Genomic DNA, 16,588 nt, shown 5'->3' with positions numbered 1-16,588 from the left:
GGGCGTGGGGTGAAGGGTGAGCTGGGGGGGGAATGAGGAGGGGGTGCAGTCTGGGGGCAGAGGGGGGGTGCTGGGCAGAACCAGAGATTGGAGGGGGCGCGGGGTGGAGCCTGGCTGAGGGGTTGTGGTTGGAGATCCCTTCTGGAGGGGGAATATTGGCTAGGGGGCTCTATCTCCCCCCCCCACACACACTTGTATGAAGTGTTCCCAGAGGCTGACTCTCCCCTTGCCCTGCCCCACGGCACCATCACCAAAGAAGCTTCCGTTGCACATAGCATCACAGGCTCTCTCTCCTTGCCATGCTGAGGGTGTGTTGTTGTGCCCTGGGTGTTCCCCAAATGTGTCTGCCTGCTTCCTACTTGCTTGCCCATTGGCATGGTCAGAGCAGGCACAGGGGTTCCCCTCTGTGATTTTCAGGAGTTTAAAAAAAAAATATGGTTTCCCTTTAGATAGCAAAACCTGAGCGCTCTTGAGCCCCTGTCCTCTTTGGGTTGAGCTCCAGGCAACTATGGTTGATCTTTAGACCCTGCCCGTCCCCCTTCACGTGGCAAATACTGTAAATGTGGAGTATATTTTAAAAAGTCCTAATCTTGATGGCTGCTTCTGGTGCCTGGATTTTTTCACAGTTGATGTTAAAAATGTACAAAGGAAAGAGAGATGTCTTGCTCCAAGAGATTTATAATTTAATGCCCTGATTCTACAGTTGTTATATTATTATTTAAGGTTTGATTGTGCTCACTTTCCTAAAAATACATGCTTCCCCCTAAAAATACATTTCCCCCCTAAATGTGGTAGGTGTTGAAGTAAACTCTGTTAAGAGGTTGTGCTTTCTGCTGTAGAAGGCATTTGCTGTAGGAAATGGTGTGTATATGCACCTTTGTGGGCAACAAGAAAGATATTTAAAATGTAACTAGCACAGTAGAAAAAAACAAATGTAAAAGAGAAATTACCACTCTGACTCTGTGTTTGTAAACAGCAGGATGATGAGTATGGAGAAGGAGAAGATGATGCTGAAGTCCAGCAAGAATGTTTGCATAAATTTTCCACTCGAGATTATATAATGGAGCCCTCTATATTTAACACTCTAAAAAGGTGAGTATAAAAGATTTTGATATGTAATGATAATATGTTGCATGTAACAGAGAGTTTGAAAATGATAACTGAGTGCATTGTTCTGCCTTTACACAGGGGTGGAATACTTTCTGTTTCTTCAGTTAATTTTGAAATAACTTCCCCTCCTCCCTTTTAATCCCTTTGTCAGGTATTTCCAGGCAGGTGGCTCTCCAGAAAATGTTATCCAACTGCTGTCAGAGAACTATACTGCAGTGGCACAAACTGTAAATCTACTGGCAGAGTGGCTCATTCAAACAGGTACACTACAGTGGTCTAACATTGTCCTGTGGCTGTAGTTTTGCTTTATACATCAGAAACTTCTGAACTGTTGGCAGGTACAACATTGATCATACTCAAAAGGTGGTTGATGCCCAAGTTGCCATTCAATACCTAAATATATGACTAAATTCATTTTTTTTCTTTGAATCCCGATATACCTGATGAGAATATATTTTTAGTTCCACTTTTGTGTAATGATGTGGCAGCTGTCTAATAGAATACAATTGTACCCAAGGGATGAGTGAGGTAGTGTGGTGATGAACACTAAAATACTAAAATTATAGTATGAAAGGAGCTATTGTATATTAGACTTTCTGCTTTCCGTCTATTATTTTAATCCCATGTAAAGAGACTAGTGCTTAGGTAGTGTTGTGATAGATACTCTGGAAATACCTAACATCTTATTATATCATAACATAATTAATATTGATTTAACTACATTTTAGTTGCAGCCTGCTTTTTGTGGATCAGTTAAATATACAGTTTTGTAAATGTAGTTCTCAAAAGTACTGATTGAGATTGAAATTCTTTACTGTCAAACCTTCTGGGTTTTCTGCAGCCCTGCCTCTGAAGGGGCAAGTTCACAGTGCAAATTTTGCTGGATCTTTGCCATGGTGCAATGAAGGGGTGAAATCTACATCTTGGTAGATTCAAATGTAACTAGTGTGAACAGAATACATGCACACTGTTGGAAATGTTTTAAATCACTGCAATTACAGTACAGATACTGGTTAATTAATTACACATTATTCAAAAGGATACACCTCTGCCCCAATATAACGTGACCCGATATAACACGAATTTGGATATAACATGGTAAAGCAGCGCTCCCGGGGCGGGGGGCGCAGGGCTGAATGCTCCAGTGGATCAAAGCAAGTTCGATATAACACGGTTTCACCTATAAGACGGTAAGATTTTTTTGGCTCTTGAGGACAGCGTTATATCGGAGTAGAGGTGTACTTGGAAGGCTGGTGGGCATGTGTTTGAATCTGTCATATGGGAAGCAGCTGTCTTTTAGTTTGTAGCTATGTAGGTTCACTGTCTAATCTCCATATGCTTTCTTGTGAGCAGACAAGATATTGAAACATACTTATCAGCCTTTTTAGCTGTCTTGTAAATGTCAGTGCCCAGCTTGCTCACATGAGTGGAGAAGACAGGTTGAGAAAAGGATTAGTATAACCTGCACATGTGTGCGCCTGTGTAATACAGCTGGTAGGTCTGTGTTTAGGAAAGAGAAATCCTAAATCCTTCATATCTGATCTAATATTGCTTGATATGCCTATTTTGGGTTTTGAATATTATCTCCCTTTTTGCCTCTTAGTTAATTTGTTAGATGACTTCTGTTCTATTATTCTAATAGTCATGAGAAACTTCAAGGAGTTGCTACTACTCTTGACAGCTTAGATTCCACCCAGTGACATTTCCTTCCTTGCAGGTGTTGAACCAGTGCAGGTTCAGGAAACTGTAGAAAACCACTTGAAAAGTTTACTCATCAAACACTTTGACCCTCGGAAAGCAGATTCCATCTTTACAGAGGAAGGCGAGGTAATACATAGAATACACATGGCCAAGTACAGACCAGCTGCTCAGTGGCCAAACTCAGGGTTTCAATTGTTGGACATAATGTCTCTGAGCTCAGCTTTATGAGATTGTATCTCTTTAGACCAAGGTAAATATGGTCCTTGGATTCAAATACTGGGCAAGGAAGCTGTAGCTTCCTCTTTAATACTTTACTAAAACAAGCTCTCTCTTAAAATTAGTCTGCATATCTGAGAAGCCCTGTAGGTTCACTTAGACAGTGGAAACTGCTCAATGCTGAATACATTTTATTTTGTTACAAGGTTCCAGTTAGCTATTTCTCTTTCAAGACTCTTGAAATAATGCATGTAAAAATTTTACTCTGGATAAGCTTAAGAAGTGAAATCTGTTGAATTCTATAAATGTTTAGATTCAGGATTTTTATTGCACTGTACAGCAGTATTTCTTTCTGTCACTGTAATTTTTGCAGACTCCAGCCTGGCTTGAGCAAATGATAGCACATCCTACATGGAGAGATCTTTTTTACAAGCTGGCTGAAGCCCATCCAGACTGCCTGATGCTTAATTTTACTGTCAAGGTAATCAATCCTGGAGTCTAATAAACAGCTTATTACTGAAATGATGATTTCTAATTCTTCTTCCATTACATGCCAACTGTAACCTTCCCAATCTCTGGGCATTCATATTAATACTATTTATTGTATTGTTAACTCTGTGCATTTTAAAAGTCTATTTTTATGGGAAGAATGTTGCAGACTGCATGTTAAAAATATTTTTTTTAGTTTGACATAACTAAAACAACAATGAAAGACAGTAATATACATGTGTGATTTTTAATAGTAATTTGTTACATTTCATTTGTAGGCAACCTAAACCACCCTCCTTATGACTGCCACGTGGTGGTACTTCTTTAAAGTGAGCTTGGTGATGTGAAATATAATGTACTGAAATCTGTAGCATTCTGGTTAGGTGAAGAGCAGGTATTTGTACAGATATCCTCAGTACAAGCTTCATCACAGCGTACCTCACCCTATTTTTAGAAGGATCACGTGACCAATTCTTGATTTCCTCCTTTAAACCACTTGCAAGGATGCCAAGAGTTATTGTGTATTTTTGTGATGTAAAGGGAGACTGACCATCAACCCATTTCATGTAGACTATAGAACAGCTGACCAAGGTTTAACCTCTTTTCGTAGTGTGTCAAGAAGTAGATAGTCTCCTGGCTTGCCTGTGTGAACTTGCCTCCATGAACTTGTTTTGTGTAAGGTTTTACAGGTAACTTAGTGGTCCCAGATAGCGATGAGAACACTTAATTAAGAAGCTTAATTCAGTTCATGGTGATTCCTATATTTTATATGAACTGCTTTGACTTTGCTTTAACAATTGATGACATTAGCAAAACCCTTCACTGAGAAGGAACGGAAAGGCATTGTTTTATGTTAAGTGTTGGACGTTTTATCTTTTTCCCTTTCAGAAAGTACAGGGAATGTTATATGATTTGGGTTTATCCACCTGTCCTGTTACCATATTTTTCAGTCAGTGTCTAGATGCTGATGATTGTTTATTTGTATTAGCTGGATTCCATGGAGAGTATGCAGAGACTCATTTAACATTCTGTGCGGTGTATTTTCACCCAATCTTCCTAAGATGTGCTGAGATACAAAAATCATTTTAAGTGTTGTTGGTTGTTATAGCTTATATCTGATGCTGGTTATCAAGGGGAAATAACCAGTGTATCAACAGCATGTCAGCAATTAGAAGTCTTTTCTCGAGTGCTACGTACTTCTCTGGCTACAATTTTAGATGGAGGGGAAGAAAACCTTGAGAAGAACCTCCCAGAGTTTGCGGTAAGTGTCTTTTTATCTTTTGTCAAACGGAATCTCTCTGCTTCCCTGGTGATGGTGTAGAAACTTCAGTGTATCTTCAAAATGTTGTGAAATGGTTATGCAGCCTTGTTTATGGGCCCCCAGAAAAAACTGTAGACCAAGAGTTATGCATCAAAAATAGCTTTTATACTGTTCAAAGTCTTGACCACCAGGGTTTGTATGGGCCGCTGAGATGACACTTCTTGAGGTTTATTAATCTGAATAATTTGAAGGTGCAGAAGTCTAGCAGGAATTTTAGAACCCATTATGCTTTCAGCAGTATCACCGTGTCCTGACTGACATGCTGTCAGTTCCCAGGGGGGTATCAGGACCTGGCATAACTGTAGTGCTCTGGAAAATCTAGACCCAGAAGGATGTTGGTTGTAATGCAGGTGCTCAAGGCAGCAGCTCTTAGAAATTCCTCAGCATCCAACAGTGCTTAGATTGAAGTGTTTGGGAAACTCCATTTGGGATTTGTGCGTATCATTTTCTATTAATAAAATTGTAGACATTATATGAATTTGTGTTGTCCAGGGGAGGACTGGGCAGTACAAGATGCAAGTTTCTGGGGGAAAGTCTGGGACTGGGAATTTGCTGATGTTGCTCTGTTACTAAATTAAACCTCATTCATTAGGGTTAACACCTTTGGGAACATTATAGTAAAATGCAGTTTTGTTTGTGGTGTGGCAGTGTATGTACCTTCCCTAGTAGGAGGGAGGGTGGGTTCTTGGACTTCCTCCATTATCAACCCTTTGAAGTCACCCTTCTGCAGAGAAATAAATATACTAGTTCATATTGGATTCTTCAGGGACCAACAGACAAAGGAAATACTTCTGGATAAAAGCCTGGGGTTTAATATGCATCAGGGCCTTCTTCCTGTTCCAGCAAATGGACGGGACTCCTGGTTCATGGAGGGTCCCAGTGCTTAGGGGAGAATTGGAAGGACTTGGCCTGCTGAGGCCTCATAAGACTGTGTGCTTGTTCTGAGCTAAAGCTCTGATGAACTTGTAACCACAAGGATGCCCCTAGGATGGTGTCATAAGTAGATAGGTAAGGTAAGGGTTAATTTTCTTTTCCTTTAAAGGGGGAACAAAGAGAACCAAACACCTGACCAGAGGACCAATCAGAGAACTGGATTGTTTAAAGTCAGGGGCGGGAATTTGTATACTCGGGGTCTTTTGTTGTTTTCTCGGCTCTGGGTACAAAGTTTCTTCTAACTCCATCTTATCTCAAATATTTCTAACAAAAGTCTGGAGTACAAAAGGAAAACAAAGTAATATCGCTATGAGAGCTTTGTGTTGTCAGTAAGATGTGGATTGCTATGTCTTTGTTGTTTTCTCGGCTGTGAGAAAACAAGCTTGGCTTCTAACTACCTCTGCTCTTCACCCTTCTCCTAAACATCTGTGAGTACAAAAGGAAGCAAAGTAATTCGGCTATTGAGGAGTTTTGGTGTTGTAATCCCACCCTGCCGACCATGTCTAGTATAAATTCCTCGAGTTTACCTAGAGTTCAATATGAGTACTAGCAGAATCCTCTAAGCCATCTCCAGCTTAATCTGATAGGCTCTGCCACCAGGTCGGAATTATAGCCTGAACCACCTTTCCTTCTCTGGTGTCCTCAACATGCTCTTGGGGGACCCCCAGATTCCCAACCCTTGGGAGTCTCAGAGCAGAGAGAAAGATAACCCTCCCCCTCCCTTCCAGGCGTCCTCCTGGTCTAGCTTGCGCGTTACCAAAAACCTGTTTTCTGCTTCCAAGCGATAAGCGTTTATTTCATCCCGCGAGAGTTTACAAACACCAGCTCCTCATAGCCCGAATTACTTTAGCTTCCTTTTGTACTCACAGATTTGGAGAAGGGTTGAAAGCAGAGTAGTTAGAAGCCAAAGCATTGTTTTCTCACGAGCCGAGGAAAACAACAAAGACATAGCAATCCAATCTGTATACAAACACAAAAGCTCCTCATTAGTCGAATTACTTTGTTTCCTTTGTACTCACAGACTTTTAGTGAGAACATTAGAGATAAGATGGAGTATAAGATAAAAACTTGTTCCCATAGCCGAGAAAACCAACAAAGCCCGAGTATACAAATTCCCGCCCCTGACTTTAAACAATCCAGTTCTCTGATTGGTCCTCTGGTCAGGTGTTTGGTTCTCTTTGTTCCCCCTTTAAAGGAAAAGAAAATTAACCCTTACCTTACCTATCTACTTATGACAGATGGGGTATTAAAAGACTGCATTTGCCAAAGCCCATGTGAGAGTTGGGATAAACTCTGGTAATCTTATTAGCATGTGTGTCTCTTATTGTTTTTAATAGGTATTCTCTTAAGAATAAAGTAGGCTTGCTTAGAAAGAACTATGCGGTAACTTATCTCAAGCAATTGTACTGTTATCCATCCTGAAGAGAGAGCATGCAGGTGTCCCAGGGCAACCTTTCTGTGCTAGGAATTACACAGTAAAGTCAAGGGAACTGAGGCCTGGGAATACCCCAGTCAGAAGGGATAGAGACACGTCTGTCCATCCAAGAGAGGCAGCAGATGCGGAGTGGGATGCCTGAGGGTGGGTACCTTTGGGGTACCACTGAGGGAAAATACAGATGCAGTTGCCCTGAACTGTGACAAGTGCATGTGAGGTTTGGATAGCTTAATGCTAATTCATTCTCTAAATTTAGTAAGAGAAATACTGGACAACCAGGAGATCTGTCAGTTGGGTGAAGGAGAGAGAATTCTAAGAAGCCTTTTATGTTGGGTAGTAAAGTGAAGCAGGAGCTCTAGATGTAGCTTGTCCTGGAATAGCATCACATACAAGGATGTCATTCTTTACTTGATTTTTTTATGTTATCACCTTTCCATTTACATTACATCTTACTCAGTTATTTAGTACCATAACTAACCCTTGCTGCTGCTATTAAGGCAATATATTTGTTGAAGGGTGACCCAGATTTTTCACATTGGCGAATAATATCTCCCTGAATGTGTTTACAGAAAATGGTTTGCCATGGAGAACACACATATCTCTTTGCTCAGTCTATGATGTCCATATTAGCCCAAGAAGAGCAAGGTGGGTCTGCTGTGCACAGGATTGCTCAGGAAGTTCAGCGATTTGCTCACGAGAAGTAAGTCCTTGTTAATTTGTCTTTCTCACATGAGCAGAATTTCACTGGTAAAAGTATGATAAGTCACAAAATGTCAGCTTTGCCCATTCTTGATTGAAATAGAGAATTCCTAAATTTCTTCATCCTGCTCATAGTAGGATAAAGCTGCACAGTAAGAGAGCTGCTCAGGTGTGGTCAATAAACAAATATCTACAGAGCAACAAACAAGCCCTTTTTCCTGTGTTGGGATATCTGAAGTAGCCATTATGAAAGAATTAAGTAATGTCGATGTTCTGTGTAAAACGTGTTAAAATATCCTATGCAAATCTTTTATTCCCTACTGTAGCCACATTAGTATTATCTCAGGGCTTGGCTACACTCGAAACTCCAAAGCGCTGCTGCGGGAGCGCTCCTGCAGCAGCACTTTGAAGTTTCGAGTGTGGTTGTGGCCCCAGCACTGGGAGAGAGCTCTCTCAGCGCTGCAGGTACTCCACTTCCCCAAGGGGATTAGCTTACAGCGCTGGGAGCTGTGCTCCCAGTGCTGGGGCACTGTTTACAATGGTGCTTTACAGTGCTGTAACTTGCTGCGCTCAGGGGGGTGTTTTTTCACACTCCTGAGCGAGAAAGTTGCAGTGCTGTAAAGCGCCAGTGTAGCCAAGGCCTCACTGAGGAAAGGGTTCAGTCTTTAAGGCTCTCTTCTGCACAGTAGGTGACAAACACTGATTAGTCTATCGATATGTTTCTGAGGTTAAAATTAACATGTTTCAGTTTCTGTGTAAGAAAAATATAATGCCCATGTGTGTCTTGCTCTTTACCAAGAGGCCACGATGCTAGTCAGATCACTCTAGCTCTGGGTACTGCAGCCTCCTACCCTCGAGCATGTCAAGCGCTCGGTGCCATGTTATCCAAAGGAGCTCTGAATCCAGCGGACATCACAGTCCTGTTCAAGATGTTTACAAGCATGGACCCACCTCCAGTAGAACTGGTTCGTAGTTACCTCTTTATACTGTTAAGTTTTTCTTCTTATTTCTGTGACATAAGCATCTCAAGGCCTTACTCAGGGCTTCAGGCCCCATTGCGCAAGGTGCTGTACAAGCACCAAAATAAGAGAGAGTTATAAGTGCTGCCCTTTGCTAGCACTCAGTTACTCATTATGGAGACTCCTCTCATTAAGGGATACAGAAATGTGAACATGCTATTTGTAGCATCAAATTAAGAATGCTTTTACAACACTTCCCCAAAGTTAAATATGGAAAAAATCTATTAGGTCAGAGTTTAAAAAGTGACTTATAATTTTGTGTCCTCAGTCTGTTATGGGCACAGTTAATTACAGGTGCAATTACACTGTTTAGATTTCTAACTACCTGATTATGTATGGAGTTCAAGTAATAAACAGGAACATTTAGATACCTAAATAGTATTCTCAGTGCTATTCATTGTACCCTCCACTTTGTGCCAGCACTTTGATTTGTGTCCCTTTAAAAATATGACCCATTAAACCGTCTGGTTTATCACTCAGCAGATAATGCAGTATTGTATCCTATTCTCTGTGTGTACACAAGATGCAGATATTTATTTGGTGCTTTTTAATCTGTTGCACTAATGATACCCTGTGTTTCCTTCACAGATTCGAGTACCTGCCTTTCTGGACCTTTTCATGCAGTCACTATTTAAGCCAGGTGCTAAGATCAATCAGGACCATAAACACAAATATATCCACATATTAGCATATGCAGCCAGTGTAGTAGAGACGTGGAAAAAGGTAATATCAGATTCTTTGTGTAGAAGTTAAAGTTAATGCATTATCTGCATATCTACTTAAGGAAAATCCAGGCTTGTTGTTTTAAGTTCCATCATTGCTTAGGGTGAAATTGTGTGCACCTGATTTTTTTGGAGAAGTTAAATACCCCCAGCTCCAACTGAAAAAAATGGGAACTCCAGGTCTTTTGTAGATTAGGTCAGTAGAGTAAAAGTTTGGAATTAGATGTTTGGGGTTTTTTGCCATTATATCTTAGAGTAGCAACGCAGGTCTGTGCTGTGCTAGAAAATCTGAACTCTGCTTTTAGAAGCAAATGAATTAATTTAAAATTATGAAAATAATAATTTTAATAATACAAGAGAAACATTTTTAGTACTTTACAGTCATCTGTACTTTGGTAACTTCACAAATTATATACAGATTTCAGCATTGAGAAAGGTAAAGCTATGTGAGACGTGTCATATAATAACTCTTTCCCTAAATGGCCAACAATTTCCTATAAATTCACAAGTCTTGCATTCAGAGCTTAATTCTAAATATTTTAGAACAAGAGAGTGAGCATAAACAAAGACGAGCTCAAATCGACTTCAAAAGCTGTTGAAACGGTTCACAATCTGTGCTGCAACGAAAACAAAGGAGCTTCAGAGCTGGTTGCAGAGCTGAGCACCCTCTATCAGTGCATCAGGTAGGTAGAAAGTCTATTTCTAAGTGAAACTCTCTTCTGTTAACAAGAAAGTACAATTTACATTGTAATAAAGGCAGCAAATAGTGAAAGCTGCAACTAGCTCTGTTTTGTAATTCATAATGCTATGCATGTTTCTAGCTTCAGAGGATAGCTATTTAGATGTTGGCTTCTGTCTGTTTTTTCTTGCTTCTCTTTCCTTTCTGTATTATGTAATATAGCTGCATATTTTTTATGAAACTCCTTCATTCTTCAAAATTGCTGTTCCTAGGAAGGTGTATTTCTCAGTAATAAGTCCTGACATAATTGCTGTGTTCTGAATAGATAACTAGGTCCAAAAAGACCTTTTCTGGGAATGTTGAACTGGGAAGTTATTTCCATTTCTATTCACAGCTCACTTTTCCAGAGCAGCTGCTTCCTTGTGGGCAGTATTAGGAGTACCATCATTCTGAGCAGATGTGTGAAAGATCTGTCTCATGGCCACATTTGCAAGGTGTAAGCAACATTGAGGCTTCAAATATACCTCATCAGGATAAATCTGTAATCAAGTCAGCTTGGTCTACCTCCATCTTATTACTCCATTCTCCAAACTGAAATGTTCTGTACTGTAGAGACTGTGCATTTGTACAGTTGGAAGGAGATGAGTCACACTGGAGTCACTTTTTCCTACCTAATGAATCTTTCTCAGCACAACAATCCTTACACACATGCACACACCAGTCCTTCCCCAAGTCTGAGACAGCTGATGTTGAATAGTCTGACTGGAACATTCTTGGGCCTGCTCAGCCTTAAAGTACATTGGAGAAAGCTCTTCTTGCCCACTGTGTATGGGAAATATCATTCTCTGCTGAAGGAGCATCCTTGTGAAGGGAAAAGGAATTTCTCTAGGCTGTGTCTCTCCTTCTGTTTTATCAGTGTAGCCTGTTGTGAACATGCTGGTAGCAGGAAGAGTATTTCTTTTCCTCTCTGAGTATTAATTCTAATCTAAGTTAATTATGAAACTTTAAGCTGATTGTAGGCAAGACTAAGACCACACTTTAGGATGGAGTATCTAAAATCAGTTTGTCTAATGGAGCTTATTCTATTTAGGTTTCCTGTGGTGGCAATGGGTGTATTAAAGTGGGTGGACTGGACAGTGTCAGAACCACGATATTTTCAGCTTCAGACTGATCACACTCCAGTGCATCTGGCATTACTAGACGAGGTAAGACCTTAAGGGATATGTTACTGGGTGGTGATGGTAATGGCAATGTTTAGGTTTGTGAGTGGAATGATTCTAAGGGCCTGATCCAAAGTCCGTTGAAGGTTCACACTAGATTACATCAGTCAGTTTACTGTAACCCAGTAAATTTACTGAGATAAATCAATTTCAGTACCCCAAGTTAACTGCTTGGTACTATGAGATGTGATTTCCTGGAGCAAATCCCATGGAGTTGGCAACTCTAGCCCGCAAAGGGATGAATAGCAGTTGTACACATCCAGTCCTGAAGAATTCTGTACTGAGCACTGGATCAATAACTGAAAATAAGGGTAAGCCTGCTTGAATAACTGTCTTTTAAAGGAGAAGTACTGGTGATCCTAACACTACCTCATGTTTGCAGATCAGCACATGCCATCAGCTGCTTCACCCCCAAGTTCTGCAACTTCTTGTCAAGCTTTTTGAAACGGAACACTCCCAGCTTGATGTCATGGAACAGGTGATACTTAAAGGATTTGTTCTTTATGTTGCTCCTTATCTGTTAGACTCATGATGACTGATCTTGCTGCACCAACATTCCCAGTGGAACTTGCTTCAAGAATATTATGTCATCAGAAAAAGTTACTTGACAGACTGAAATGATAAGGATGAACAATAACACCTTTTTTAGGTTATTCTGATTCAAATGCATGGCTTTTTTTCCTCTCATCTTTTCAGCTGGAATTGAAGAAAACCCTTCTGGACAGAATGGTTCACTTACTCAGTCGGGGATATGTCCTACCTGTTGTCGGTTATATACGCAAGTGTCTGGAGAAACTAGACACAGACATCTCACTCATTAGATACTTTGTTACTGAGGTCAGCTGCTCACTTTTATTCATGTAGCTCTTTTTGTTGGCTTTGCTTTGAAAAGAGACAACTAACACACATCCAGATGAGATTTAATATAGATTTTATATCCGTTGGTAATTTCTACCAATAGTCTAATCCAAACCAATGATTTTTACAAATACCCATATTTCAAGACACATCAGATTTTGAGAGAGATACTTAACACTGGACACTCCCTAGGACATGGCATACTGTTTTCAGAGGGCAGGAGTTCCCGTAGTGATCTAAACAGGTTTGTCTGCAACATCAGAAAGCTAGAGGCAGCACATGGCCAAAGCATGGCTGGAGACTAGAGGTGGTGTGAAAGAAATGTGAATTAGTAACATACCAACAGTTTGATTTAAGGAAGGAGGATAACACAGATCAGTTGTCTCTGCCAATCACCAGACTGGAAAAGTAACCCACAGTTTTCTGTCTGACATCTCAGGTACTGGATGTGATTGCTCCTCCATATACCTCAGACTTCGTGCAGCTTTTCCTTCCAATCTTAGAGAATGAAAGCATTGCAGGCACTATTAAAACAGAAGGTGAACATGACCCTGTCACAGAATTCATAGGTAAGATGTTTGTTCCCTCCTCACTCCCTTATGTACGCCCTTACATTCTGAAGATGTTTCTGGGAAGGGGATTACAGTTAATAGAATATATTATACAGGCACTATTGTGTACATTCTAGTTTCCCTTTCCTCCTAAAGACCCATGTGGAGAGATTTTCTGTTAATCAGGGATGGCTGGATGGGACTTCCTTTGAAAGTCCTTCACTGGTGCTTCTAGAGAGGCTGCTGCATGGCAGAGCAAGTCCCTTCCTATTGCCTCTATAGCACACTCACGCCTGAGAACAAAAAGGGTCAATCTGTTCCCTAGACTTTAACCTACTGAGTTGTCACAAACCAATTATATAATGTAGACATTGCACATGAAAGCAGTTATAACTAAAACAACATGCTGAACAATTTTTTTAAATCTTTTTTTCAAGCTCATTGCAAATCTAACTTCATTATGGTGAACTAAGGAAGCGATAAAACAAGAATGCAGAGCACCATGAATACTGAGGTTATGGACAATCATTTCCTTGCTATGCCCACCACCAGTAGGGTTCTCTAGTTGGATTACACAGTGGCAGCCAACAAGGAAGAAGCGTAGAGATGCTTGCTGATTCATATTGCACAGTAACTTTGAACTTTGTTCTGGAGGTCTTCTATTGCATCTTTGGGAAAGGGTCAATCCACACATGGATTAATACTTCAGGACATTTTTATTACAAAAATCAGTTTGCCAGCCTAAGAACAGCATGAGAAATACAGTCATATTTCAAGGAATGTTTTTTGTTACTTTCACAGCTTGTAGAAGTTTCTTCTACTGATCTCACACACACACACACTTTTCTAGTGACTGTAGGCTTTGATCTTGTGATTTGATGAGCACACAGTCCTGTGCTGCGGAGAACCCAGGATGATTTTTCTTGTCATTCCGTTCCACAGGTGAGTGTTCTGAATATTCTACAAAATTACCTTCTGAAAAACTAGGTGTGTTGTGGAACACAAACTGAGTTGTAATAATCAAGGCTCGTTCTGTACTGAGAGACAAATCCTGTGTGCAAGCAGCCTTGTTCAGAATTCTATCTTTTTTTTTTAATAGATGTGTTAAACATTACTGGTAAGTTTCATTACCATGTCACAGTTGGTACTGTAGCTAAATTATCTGAATATTTCTAAACATTCTTGGTGTAGCTTTTTTTTATTACTTTAGCATTTACTAATTTAGTGTGGAGACGAGCTGTGGAAATAAACCATTGAGATTCTAATTTATATTTTTATAAACAGTACTTTGACAGAGACCTCTCTTATACTTTATATGGTTAGCCTGATTTTTTTAAAACATAACTGTGTGGGGTGTTTTGTTGTTTTGCACACAAACGCAGGAAAAAAATGGGGGCACAGAGAAGCCAAACTTGCCATGCTATTTTAAGGAATGTTGATATCTATATGCCCTAATTTCACCCAGATAAATTGCACTTGTAACTAACAAGGGGCATAAAATTGTTGTTTAGAGTGACATTCATAAAAAGAAACCAAGCCCTCAGAGTAGCCAAATGTGTTCATGAGTCTCTGGTAATGAGATACTGCAGGCATGGGTGCACTAATACACAAGATAACTTGCCATTGTTTGTGGACTCTTCTGCAGAACTGCAAGAACCTTCTTCTCTCCCAGTACAAGTGGGACTCTCTATCAGACTGTAATCTATAGTAGTTGAGTAAAGGGGACAGTGCTTCCTAAGGGGGATCAGAGTCAGTGCTGCTGCAGCAACTGTACTTTATTACTACCATAACACTGGCCCATTGCTCAAAGGTGGTGAATCTTTTGCATACCTAGTGCTTCCTAGTTCTTGGTGCTAGAGCATTCCGAAGTGCTTTGTCAACATTTAAAATACAAGGCTTCAGGCACCTCTGGGAGTATTGTAGGTAGAAGGGACACCTAACTTTAACTCTTTGCAGTCTTCCATAAGCTCTCTATTTTCTGTCTCACCAAACAGAAGCTGTTTGTCTTTACTCTAAAAGCCTTTCATACCCACCCTACTACCATCTCTGATTTGCTGTTGAGACATTGACTCCTGCCTTGGATTGACCTCCATTGTCCTCTTAACTTTCAAAGCAAGCACTTTCATGCATTGTCCTCTCCTGCCCCTTGTGGTTGGGAGGGGCTTGCTGTAAACCTCAGGATAATGACCTCATTATCTTCCTTAAAACTCTCCTTTGCTGTGATGCCTACAAAAAATGGCTAGGCCACTGGTATGCCGAGACTAGTGCTTATCATGCTGACCAATACAGTTTCCTTGTTCTCCTGTGTCTATAGTCATCTCTTCTCTTGTCCTCTAAATTGTAAGCTTTTGTTCGTTTCTTACAGTGCCTAGCACAATGCACTCCATGACATGACTGCCATATAAATAGCTTTCAAAGTGGCTAACGCTTTCCATTATAAATTATTTTCAATAGCTTATAACTTTACCAAATTATAACCATTCAGATTGTGGTTTTCCATGCTCAATGTTTTGCCCATGTTTGGAAAAAAATTCTTACCACTGTGTCACTGAGAAGCTCTACTACCTCCATGTGTTGAAGCAGGAATTATCCTGCTCTCAGGCAAATGGTCTTTGCTGTTCACGTGAAAATCCACACATTTGGTTTCTGAAAATTCAGTTTGCATAAGGTCAGTTGAGGTTTGTTAGAGGTTTCCCGCAGCATTCAGTTGGTACTGAGCATACTCCTTCCCTGCCTGTAGCAGCTAAGCAGGACTTGCCTTGGAATTGCTACTCCTGGCAACTGGACTGAAATGAGGGAGAATGTTTGCATTTCTCTGTTTTCCCCCTATTGATGCCTGGGCAGTGAGGAGGAAGCAGCCTAACTCACCTGCCATGGGGCAGAAGATAAAAGGATTTATAATCTATTTTAAAATGCTCCTTTCCAGAAACTGGAATGGAACCTAGGATTCTTCAATCTCATCATTACTCTGCTGTCAGCAACTAGCAGTGAAATCCAAGATCAGCTAGTGTACCTCATCCCTAGCAGTGATGGCTTCACAGAGGTAGATAGCCAACTCCTCCCCATTACTGTTAAAAACAAACAAAAACCTTAAGGCTGAGCTTTCAAGAGTTAGGAAAAGTCAAAATTAGAGTTGCCCCCAACAACTTATATTTTGGCCTCTACTTGAAAGATCTGTGGTGTGGACCTCAAGGGACAACCCTGCTGATGACCCATCTGGGTCACTGTGGCTTCATATTGTGGAACTTACATTTTTAGTAAACCTTAAATGGTTTTTTAAAGTTAATTTTAAGAATAGCAAGGGTGCAAAGTTGAGCTTTCAAGAGTCAGGCAGTGCAGAACTGAGGTTATCCATGCAACTTTACTTTCCATATATGAATTATGCTAATATGATCATGTAACTAAAGACTATTAATTTTGCAACCTTAATGTTTTAGTATCCTTTTTTGACAGCTAAAGTAAAGGCATTTGGCCAAGCTCACAAAGAACATCTGTCAGAACTAGGAACAGAATGTAGCTCTTGTGGCCCATCTGATACTGTATCCCTGAGACCAATGTTGCATGTTTTTAATATGCATCATAGGCCCCTAGCCTGTCCTCTGTATTTTGCTGGGCAACTAGTTTAGGAGACAATT

The 16,588-nt window shown here is 40.4% G+C and overlaps 1 protein-coding gene across 2 annotated transcripts in view; it reads left to right on the top strand.

Annotated features, from left to right (window-relative positions):
- The window catches only part of NELFCD (negative elongation factor complex member C/D), a 14,371-nt gene extending 367 nt beyond the window's left edge, over positions 1-14,004 (top strand). Inside the window, exons 2-15 of one of the 2 annotated variants that reach the window (XM_032782609.2) lie at positions 977-1,092; positions 1,262-1,371; positions 2,828-2,937; positions 3,401-3,508; positions 4,625-4,777; positions 7,775-7,905; positions 8,704-8,869; positions 9,512-9,646; positions 10,189-10,328; positions 11,415-11,529; positions 11,927-12,022; positions 12,241-12,381; positions 12,842-12,971; positions 13,391-14,004. In XM_032782609.2, the coding sequence (XP_032638500.1) occupies positions 977-1,092; positions 1,262-1,371; positions 2,828-2,937; positions 3,401-3,508; positions 4,625-4,777; positions 7,775-7,905; positions 8,704-8,869; positions 9,512-9,646; positions 10,189-10,328; positions 11,415-11,529; positions 11,927-12,022; positions 12,241-12,381; positions 12,842-12,971; positions 13,391-13,425 (1,686 nt within the window). In that variant the 3' untranslated portion in view covers positions 13,426-14,004. The remainder of the gene's footprint in view (positions 1-976; positions 1,093-1,261; positions 1,372-2,827; positions 2,938-3,400; positions 3,509-4,624; positions 4,778-7,774; positions 7,906-8,703; positions 8,870-9,511; positions 9,647-10,188; positions 10,329-11,414; positions 11,530-11,926; positions 12,023-12,240; positions 12,382-12,841; positions 12,972-13,390) is intronic. The other variant, XM_075072239.1, reaches the window with a different exon arrangement.
- Positions 14,005-16,588: the final 2,584 nt, after the last annotated feature.

Source organism: Chelonoidis abingdonii, chromosome 14 (genome assembly GCF_003597395.2).
Source record: "Chelonoidis abingdonii isolate Lonesome George chromosome 14, CheloAbing_2.0, whole genome shotgun sequence".
In the NCBI taxonomy this organism is placed as follows: Eukaryota; Metazoa; Chordata; order Testudines; family Testudinidae; genus Chelonoidis; species Chelonoidis abingdonii.
Note: the sequence above shows the minus strand (reverse complement) of the source record. Positions and strands in the feature narration are given on the sequence as shown.